The 10,521-nt window shown below is 60.0% G+C and overlaps 1 protein-coding gene across 1 annotated transcript; it reads right to left on the bottom strand.

Annotated features, from left to right (window-relative positions):
• Nucleotides 1-147: 147 nt before the first annotated feature.
• LOC135892823 (trypsin-like) lies at nt 148-3,778 on the bottom strand. The gene is made up of 5 exons (XM_065420619.1): nt 3,739-3,778; nt 2,084-2,246; nt 1,375-1,628; nt 1,061-1,197; nt 148-300 (listed from the first exon to the last, which is right to left on the bottom strand). The coding sequence occupies exons 1-5, from the start codon at nt 3,776-3,778 to the stop codon at nt 148-150; spliced, it is 747 nt and encodes a 248-aa protein (XP_065276691.1).
• Nucleotides 3,779-10,521: the final 6,743 nt, after the last annotated feature.

The raw sequence follows: 10,521 nt of genomic DNA, 5'->3' as shown, positions 1-10,521 counted from the left end.
AAGGGTGGGAAGAAACAGGAGCCGTTGGCCAGGTTCTGCGTGGTGGAAACTGGGTCCAACCACTCCCAGGGGCCCAAGAGATGAGACACCAAGACACAGACCCTGCTGCTCGGGCTTTATTATGGATTCTGTCCCCTGGCACCGTCCTCAATTCATCTGGATGGCTCTGCGGATCCATGCTACGTAGTTGCAGACCTTGGTGTAGACGCCGGGCCTGTTGGGCTGGGCACAGGTTTGCAGCCCCCAGGACACGATGCCCTGGAGCTGCCCAGCGCAGAGCAGGGGCCCACCAGAGTCACCCTGTGGAGAGAGACCTCCTTGCATCATAATGCCCCCCCTTGACTGGACTGGGGGAGCCCAGGGCTGGGATAGCAGGGGCTGTGGGTTGGGAGTGAGGGGCACTGGCAGAGCTGGTGGAATTGGGGGGAGCCCAGGGCTGGGCTAGTGGGGGCTGTGTGTTAGGAGTGAGGGGGAGGGATTGGGGGGAGCTGTGGGTTGGGAGTGAGGGGCCCCGGCAGAGCTGGAGGGATTGGGGGGAGCCCAGGGCTGGGCTAGCAGGGGGTTGGGGGTTGGGAGTGAGGGGCACCGGTAGATCCAGTCCATGGTCCCCTGCCCTGAGGGGAGCTAGCGTGATCTGTGGGGCTCCAATCCCCTCTGCAAACCCAGCCCCCCCCCCCACAGCTCCTCCCCTTCCCCACTGGGTCCCCACCCCCATCATGCCTTTTGCCATGACAAGTGGCAAACCATGGCTCTGAATCTGGGCCGCCTCTGCCCCCACACTGTGGGGCAGGCTACCCCTCCCCCAGTGTGTGCCCCCTGCCCCTTCCCCCTCCATTGGGTAGAGCTAGACCTTCCCCCAACAGGTGCTGCCCATGTGCCCCGAGTCCACACTCCCCTCCACCTCCATGGGGCAGTGCCCGCCCCTCCCCCCAACTATCCCCCATCCCCTTCCAGATCCCTACTCCCACCCCGAGACCTCCCTTCCCAGGGTTATGGCAGAGACCCAGGGGAGTGGGCTAAGCCCCCCCACCCCCGAGGTTCCCTGGCCCTGCCCCCTCACCTGGCAGGAGTCGATGCCTCCACCCATGACGCCCGCGCACACCATGTTGTTGGTGACCCGGCCAGGGTAGGAAGCCCGACAGCTCTGGGGCGAGACGATCCGGACGTTTCCGCACTGCAGGAGGTTGGGGAACGTGGCTGGGGAAAATACCGTGACAGCGGGGTCACTCCTGAGTGACACCGGATTGAATCAGTCCCAGAGACCTGCACAGGGTCACTCCTGATTGAATCACCCTGGTGTCAGCCCCAAAGACATATAGGGAGTCACTCCCGATTGATGGTCCCGGTCCCTCCCTGGCCAGGCCCCGGCCCTACCTTGGGGGGTGGTGACCGTGCCCCAGCCCGAGATAAGGCAGGTGGTCCCGGTGGCCGCGCAGGCTGTGGGCAGTGTGACTGGGCGGGCGGTCGGGCCGATGTTGATCGGTTGCGCCAGCTTGAGCAGCATGAGGTCGTTGTCCAGGGTGAAGCGGTTGTAGCCGGGGTGCAGGATGGCGCCGGACACGATTCGGTCCTGCTCCGTCCCCTCTCCCACCGCCAGGTTGTACTCCCCGAGCCGCACCCGCAGGCCGCTAGCCGCCAGGGACAAGAGGGAGCCGTGTCAGAGTCTTGGCCCCACGGGCCCCCCACCCCCACCGCTGCTGCCCTCCTGGGAATGAGGGAGAGACTGGACAGAGCAGGGCCCATCCCCTCCAGCAGGGGGCAGCAGGGACGGACGGACGGACACACACACACACACACACACACACACACACACACACACACACACCCCCTCCAGCAGGGGGCAGCAGGGACGGGGACACACACACACACACACACCCATCCCCTCCAGCAGGGGGCAGCAGGGATGGGGACACACACACACACACACCCATCCCCTCCAGCAGGGGGCAGCAGGGACACACACACACAGCAGGCCCATCCCCTCCAGCAGGGGGCAGCAGGGACACACCCACACACTACGCAGTGCAGGGCTCAGCCCCTCCAGCAGGGCGCGGCAGGGACGCACACACGCACACACACTTACGGTCTGTAGCAGTGGGCGGCAGAGAGCACCCAGCTCCTGTCGACCAGGATGCCTCCACACTGCAGCGGGCCGTAGACGAAGGCCTGCCAGGGCTGGGAGTAGCGGGGACACGTGTACCCGCCGATGATCCGGCCCCCGTCGTCCTGGGCGGACACTGCAGCACCTGTCGGCAAACTCCACGTCAGCAGGAGGGGCCCGGAGCGGGGGGGAGATTGGAGCAGGGCCACCAAGAGGGCGCTGGGGTCACAGGCAGAGCTGCTGCAATGGGCCGTGGGGCCGGTTCCAGTGATTGTAGGGCAAGGGGCACCGTGTTTTGTCTGGGTCTTAAATCCCCAGCTGCTGGAGTCATGGGAGAGGATCCATTGATCGATCTATCTATCAATCAATCCCCAAACAGCCCACTATCTATCCAGCCATCCCCCCACCCCTTTATCCATCCCAACGCCCCCAGGAGTGCTGGAACAATTTGTACAGTGGGGGGCTGAGAGCCATTGGACCAAAATGTAAACCCTGTATATGATGGAAACCACTTCAAAATGGGGGGTGCAGCAGCACCCCTAGAACTCCTAGTTCCAGCATCTATGACACCCCCTCTATCTGTCTAGCCAGCCCCACACCTCCCTCTATCGATCCCCCCCACTAGCCATCCCCACACTGCCAATATTCATCTATCCAGCCCCACACACACCATCTATCTATCTATCTGTCCCCATGCACTCTATCTATCTAAAGTGGCTCATGCATTAAGATGGGTCAGTCCCGTTCAGTCCCCACTGCCGACGGCCCCCCACCCCCCCCCCACTGCGGGCGAGGGTCAGGGCCAGTCGCCCTCAGAAATTGCAGCTGTGCACAACCCTCCCCTGCAACTCCCTCCCTGCCCCCCCCACCTTCCCATCCCCCTTCAGCCCCCTCCCTGCCCCCCCCACCTTCCCATCCCCCTTCAGCCCCCTCCCTGCCCCCCACACCTTCCCATCCCCCTTCAGCCCCCTCCCTGCCCCCCACACCTTCCCATCCCCCTTCAGCCCCCTCCCTGCCCCCACCCCCATCCCCCCACAACCCTCTCCCTGCCTCCCACCCCCATCCCCCCACACCTACTCATCCTCCCACAATCCCCATCCATGGCCCCCACACCTTCCCATCCTCCCACAATCCCCATCCCTGCCCCCAACACATCCCCATCCCCCTGCAACCCCCTCCCTGCCCCCACACCTTCCCATCCCCCCACAACCCTCTCCCTGCCTCCCACCCCCATCCCCCCACACCTACTCATCCTCCCACAATCCCCATCCATGGCCCCCACACCTTCCCATCCTCCCACAATCCCCATCCCTGCCCCCCACACCTTCCCATCCCCCCACAACCCTCTCCCTGCCTCCCACCCCCATCCCCCCACACCTACTCATCCTCCCACAATCCCCATTCCTGCCCCCCACACCTCCCCTTCCCTGCAACCCCCTCCCTGCCCCCACACCTCCTCTTCCCCCTCCACATACACAATCCTTTCCTGCACACATGCACCCCCCTAACACCCATTTCCCCCACATGGGCCCTCTGTCCCTGTCTGCGCACACAGCCCCCCATGTGCACACAACCCCCTCCTCCCTGCACACCCTCTTCCCCTCCCATAGCCCCCCACTCTTATATACCCCCCTCACCTGCAGTCACCAGTAGCAGCGCGATAGCCATCAGCTCCATGGGGCTCAGGCGCGGTGATGCACAGGGCTAGCGGCAGCTGGCTCGGGGGTGGGGGGAGAAGGAAAAGGGAAAATTAACAAATAACTCGCCCCCTCAAAACAGACTCCGCCCACCAACATCCACCACCTGCTCTGGGTTAGATGCCACTTCATCCCCAAACACGTCCATCCACCCACCCCTCCATCCCCATACATGTCCATCCATCCATCCACCCCTCCATCCCCAAATACGTCCACTCACCCACCATCCCCATACACGTCCATCCACCCACACCTCCATCCCCATACACGTCCATCCACCCACCCACCTATCCATCCCCATATACGTCCATCCACCCTCTTCTCCATCCCCAAACACGTCCGTCCACCCACCCCTCCATCCCCATACACGTCCACCCACCCACCCACCTCTCCATCCCTATACACGTCCATCCACCCATCCCTCCATCTCCATACACATCCATCCACCCACCCCTTCATCCCCATACGTCTGTCCATCCATCCACCCCTCCATCCCCAAATACGTCCACCCACCCACCATCCCCATACACGTCCATCCACCCATCCCTCCATCCCCATACACGTCCATCCACCCACCCACCTATCCATCCCCATATACGTCCATCCACCCTCTTCTCCATCCCCAAACACGTCCGTCCACCCACCCCTCCATCCCCATACACGTCCACCCACCCACCCACCTCTCCATCCCTATACACGTCCATCCACCCATCCCTCCATCTCCATACACATCCATCCACCCATCCCTTCATCCCCATACGTCTGTCCATCCATCCACCCCTCCATCCCCAAATACGTCCACCCACCCACCATCCCCATACACGTCCATCCACCCATCCCTCCATCCCCATACACGTCCATCCACCCACCCACCCCTCCATCCCCAAATATATCCGTCCACCCACCCCTCCATCCCCATACACATCCATCCACCCACCCCTTCATCCCCATACATGGTTGTCCACCCACCCCTCCATCCCCAAACACTTCCATCCACCCATCCCTTCATCCCCATACATGTCTGTCCACCCACCCCTCCATCCCCAAATACATCCACTCACCCACCATCCCCATACACGTCCATCCACCCACCCCTCCATCCCCATACACGTCCATCCATCCACCCCTCCATCCCCAAACACGTCCGTCCACCCACCCCTCCATCCCCATACACGTCCATCCACCCATCCCTCCATCTCCATACACGTCCACCCACCCACCCACCTCTCCATCCCCATACACGTCCATCCACCCATCCCTCCATCTCCATACATGTCCATCCACCCACCCCTTCATCCCCATACATATCTGTCCATCCATCCACCCCTCCATCCCCAAATACGTCCACCCACCCACCATCCCCATACACATCCATCCATCCACCCCTCCATCCCTAAACATATCCGTCCATCCCTCCATCCTCATACACATCCATCCATCCACCTACCCCTCCATCCCCAAACACCATCCATATATGTGTCCATCCCCCTCCATCCCCATAGTGACACATTATCTATCTATCTATCTATCTATCTATCTATCTATCTATCTATCTATCTATCTCAGTGTTCAGAGTTCTCTAGGGGAGTTAGGTACACATCTTGGAGAATTAGGTACCCGTAACAGGATGGACCCTCCCTAGGAAGCTCTGAAAGTCTCCGCCAAAGATTTCACCCCGTGTCCAGCCCCCAGGACTGAAGCAGAAGAGGAAGCAGCGTCTCGCTCTTCCACGCCCTCCCGGTTGGATGGTTCCTGGAAAGCCAAGCCAGAGGAATGGCTGTTGCGTCTGGTTCTGGGTGGCATGGCCTGCCATGACTAGCTCGTGCCCAAATGAAGGTCAGGTCTGGCCCAGGGTGTGGGGATCTCCCGAGCCCATGACTCAGATGGGCAGTGTAGAAACGGAAGGACCTGCCTCGCTGGCCTGATGTCTGCCAGACCGACCCGTCGGGCATCACAGCCCCCCACGCACATGGGGCCACTTCCCATCTCCTGCTACAACCTCTCCATGCTTTCCTCCATGCCAGGGGCGCTGTGTGCCCCATTCCCCCTCCCCTCATGCCAGGGACTCTGTGTGCCCCATTCCCCCTCCCCCATGACAATTTTTAACTGCAATTTAGTACCATTATTTTTCCATTTTGAAACATTTCTTGACTTCTATTTCCAAGATAAGCAATTTTCAGAATTGATTTTTTTGGGTGTCTATCAATTAAGAAGCAATTTCAAAACCACATTAAAAGTATAACAATTTCAGAAACTTTCAAAACGGGAAAGTGTTAAAACCAAACCATTTTCAACGCTAAAAGGCTTTTTGCATGTTATTTAAACAGTTCCTTTGTTTGCTTTCAAAGCAGAGTGATTTTTTTTCATGCTCCCATTTTGTACAACAGGATTTCATTTGCCTGGATTATTATTGGTGTTAAATCTCATGATTTTTCATGCCAATCTCGCGATTTTCCTAGCTTCACTGATTATAAAGCCAGATGGGAACTTCTGTGATCATCTGAGCTAATCTTTCATATTGTTAACCAAGCACCAAACACAAATCCACAACCACTCCCTTGCCCTTCATCAAAGGGCTGTTGACGGCTTCTCCATCAGTGGCAAGTTTGCAATCACGATGTGCCATTTTCGCCAGATGCTCTGTTCTGGTTCCACCAGAAATTAAGTGAGGGAAGTTCTCCAGCCTGGGTCATACATGGGGTCCGGCTAGATGATCACAGTGGTCCTTTCTAGCCTTGGAGTCTACAAATCCGATAACAGAGCAGGGTCTGCCCCGGAGCACTTGGCCCAGAGTTCCATCAAGCGGAGGCCACGGGAATCATCCATCGTGTGGTTCCCCTCCTGAATGAACCGAGATGAAGCAGCGGCGGCGTTACCCTTCACCAATCTGTACCGGCCACCGAGCCGTCCTGGCATCCCTCTCCACTGCGGGCCCCCCAAACTGGCTCAGCCCAGAGATCAACCAGAAATCTGCCCTCACCGGAGCTGGGTAATCCGTGTACTGGGTGGAGGAACTTCCCCTGGCACCTTGGCTTCCCCAGCAAGCGGCGACGTGTTGGCTGGTGCCCACAGCCTCCTCTCTGCTGGATCCTCCGTGTGCTTGGCTTATAACCTGCCTTTGGCTCTGGAACCAGCTGCCCCCGAGGCAGCGTGCAGGGCAGGGCTGGCCCACGCCTCTCAGCCTGTCATTAACCCTCTCTCACCCTGCCTTGACATCAAATAAAGCCTGGGTGTCACCGGCAAAAGGGATAAGGGGTGTTGTCACCTTGTGGGGCCCAGGCAAACTGGGGATTAGGGGCGGCTCACATGGTCCAGATGCAGGGGAGGGAAACCAGAGCTGTCATGTTTTCGGGGTTGCACCAGGCGAAGCAGGGATGATTTGTGTAGGTCTCCCTGAAATTAGAGGGCACGCCAGACTGGCGCTAATGGAGCTGCTGGCTAGTTGCGTCGCAGCAGGAAGTTAGAGAATCGAGCAGGGCGCATGCTGTCGGGCGAGTGTGATTGTGTGTTTGTGTGTCGGAGAAGGGACTGTCCCTCGCTGTGTGTCTGGGCGGTGACAGGGCCCCAATCTCAGCTGGGGCAGGGACTGTCTCTTGCTGCGTGTCTGGGCAGCACCTGGCACACTGGGGCGCTGATCTCAGCTGGGGAAGGGCCTGGTTGGCTGTGTCTGGGCAGCGCCTGGCATACTGTGGCCCTGATCTCAGCTGGGGCAGGGACTGTCTCTCACTGTGTGTCTGTGCAGCGCCCGGCACAACGGGGCCCTGATCCCAGCTGGGGCAGGGACTGTCTCTCGCTGTGTGTCTGTGAAGTGCACGGCACAACGGGGCCCTGATCCCAGCTGGGGCAGGGACTGTCTCTCGCTGTGTGTCTGCGAAGTGCACGGCACAACGGGGCCCTGATCTCAGCTGGGGCAGGGACTGTCTCTCGCTGTGTGTCTGTGCAGCGCCCGGCACAACGGGGCCCTGATCTCAGCTGGGGCAGGGACTGTCTCTCGCTGTGTGTCTGTGCAGCGCCCGGCACAACGGGGCCCTGATCTCAGCTGGGGCAGGGACTGTCTCTCGCTGTGTGTCTGTGCAGCGCCCGGCACAACGGGGCCCTGATCCCAGCTGGGGCGGCTACCGTAATGCACATAAGAGATGCTGCTCATGCTGGGGCAGGCCAGCTTGATGCTGTCTCCGATTCCTCGACTCGGTCCTGAGGCTCAGTCAGGGCCGCCCAGAGGATTCAGGGGGCCTGGAGTCTTCGGCGGCGGGGGTCCTTCTGCTCCGGGTCTTCGGGGCACTTCGGCAGCGGGTCCCGGAGCGAGTGAAGGACCCGCCGCCGAATTGCCGCCGAAGACCCGGAGCGGAAGAAGCTCCGGGTCTTCGCTCCGGGTGTGTTCGACGGCACTGAAGGACCTGCCGCCGAAGACCCACTGAAAACTCTCGTGGGGGCCCCTGCAGAGTCCGGGCCTATTGCCCCACTTGCCCCCTCCCCCCCGGGCGGCCCTGGGCTCAGTGGCATTTTGCTCCCCGGCCTATATGCACTGCACTGCGTGAGACTCGGGCCCTGATTCCACCCCTCACCTCGCTCATGTTTCCCCTCCCCTTCCCGTATGCCCCGTAGGGCAGTGCTTTTATCCCCCCTTACAGAGAGGGAAACTGAGGCACGGTGAGGCTAAGTGACTTCCTCAAGGTGGCACAGGGAGGCCAGCAGAGCAGGGCCTTGACTGTGACTGCTCGGCTAATGCTCTAACCCTGAGGGCCGCCCAGGCGGGGGGCAATTGGGGCAATTTGCCCCAGGCCCCACAGGGGCCCCCACGAGAGTTTTTCGGGGCCCCTGGAGCGGGGTCCTTCACTCGCTCCGGGGGCTCCGGAAAACTCTCGCAGGGCCCGGGCCCCCGGAGCTTCTTCCGCTCCAGGTCTTTGGTGGCACTTCGGCGGCGGGGGGTCCTTCCGCCCCGGGACCCGCCGCCGAAGACCCCAGGCCCCCTGAATCCTCTGGGCGGTCCTGCTAACTGCTGCCCCGCCCTCCCTCTCCGCAGGCCCAGGAGTGCCACCTTCTGGCTGGGTTGGTGTTGCTTGGTTTTGGCCAGCTGCATGGAGGGAGCTGCCCCTTCAGGCTGGGGAACGGTGTCGACTTGCCAGCGCATCCCTGGGTGGGGATTGAACCATAGTCCTCCAAGCAGGCGCTCCCCCAGCCGGAGCTAAGGGCCTGCTGGGTTAGCCAAGCCCATCACAGGCTCTGGGGCCCAGTAGGGGGAGCCAACACTCCACCCCAGCGCGTGCAGGGCGCACACTAGGCTGTGCCGCGAGATGCCAGGCCGAAAACTTCCCTGCTCCTGTGGTGTGTGTGTGTGTGGGGGTGGGAGTTGTTCTTGGCTCTTGACCCCCCTGAGCTCTCGGGGGGCTCCATAGTGGGGACCACCAATATCCAGGAGGCTGCAGGGCCAGGAGCTGGGCCAATTGGTGTGGGCTAGTGGGTAGAGGACAGTGGATGGAAGGTGGGGCCGGGAGTCAGGACTCCTAGGTTCTACCCTGTCTCTGGGAGAGGAGTGAGGTCTAGTGGTTAGAGCATGGGGGCTGGGAGCCAGGACTCCTGGGTTCTCACCTGGCTCTCGGAGAAAAGTGGGGTCTAATGGGTTACAGCGGGGAGGCTGGGAGCCAGGACTCCTGGGTTCTGTTCCTAGCTCGGTGAGGGAGTGGGGTCTAGTGGTTAGAGCAGTAGGTCTGGGACTTAGGACTCCTGGGATCTATCCCCCAGTCTGCCATGGACCCACATTGCCATCTCCCATTTCTGTGCCTTTGTTTACCGTCCCAGCCTTTGTCTGCCCCAGGTAATTACACTATGAATTCTCCAGGGTGTGGAGCTCTCCCACGGGGCTCAGCACAACGGAGCCTTGGGGCATTGTTGCAATAGAAATAATAGTTTCTGCACAGCCGATGTTTTGTTGTGAAACCATCTGGGCTACACACATGCAGCACATGTGCCTTGTCCGCCACACAGAGAGGACCTGGAAAGTGAAGTTACCTAACAGTACAGCTCTAGCTCGCATCTTCCCACAATGAGGTATTCAACCTTAACTCTGCCCCCACAAACTTAACTCTCCCCCTCAACCTTAACTCTGTCCCCTCAACCTTATGTCTACTCCCTCAACTTTAACTACTTTGCCTCAAAGGTAACACTGCCCCTTAACCTTAACTCCACCCCTTAAACCTTAATGCTGCCCACTCAATCTTCCCTTTGCACACCCTTAACTCTGCCCCCCCATAGCATGGGGTGGTAGTGGGGCATGTACCTAGTGGGGTCCATAGCAGGGGAGAGGGTAGTGGGAGGACATACCAAGTGGGGTCCATGGCAGAGGGAGCAGTGGGGGATGTACCAAATGGAATCCATAGTGGAGGGGCACTGGGGGAAGTATCAAGTGGGGTCCATAGAGCGGAAGGGTAATGGAGGACATACCAAATGGGGTTCATGGCAGAGGGGGGCAGTGAGGAATGTACCAAATGGGATCCTGCGACAAAGTGAGGTTTTTCACCCTATGTTGCATGTAAGTCCTACTGTCCTGTACTAATACTGTGTGTGCCTCAGTTTCCCTGTGTGGTGGGAATTGGGTGCATGACTTTTGCTGAGGCTCTCAGGGAAGGTGAGGCAGCCCGGCTGCCTGAAGGTAAGGTATGTCTGATGCCCTTCGTAACCTGAGACCGAGGAGGGGGAGGCGACCAGGTGACACTTTGCTTGGGA

This window comes from Emys orbicularis, chromosome 20 (genome assembly GCF_028017835.1).
Source record: "Emys orbicularis isolate rEmyOrb1 chromosome 20, rEmyOrb1.hap1, whole genome shotgun sequence".
In the NCBI taxonomy this organism is placed as follows: domain Eukaryota; kingdom Metazoa; phylum Chordata; order Testudines; family Emydidae; genus Emys; species Emys orbicularis.
The sequence above is the reverse complement of the archived record's forward strand: the minus strand, read 5'-3'. Positions and strand labels throughout refer to the sequence as shown.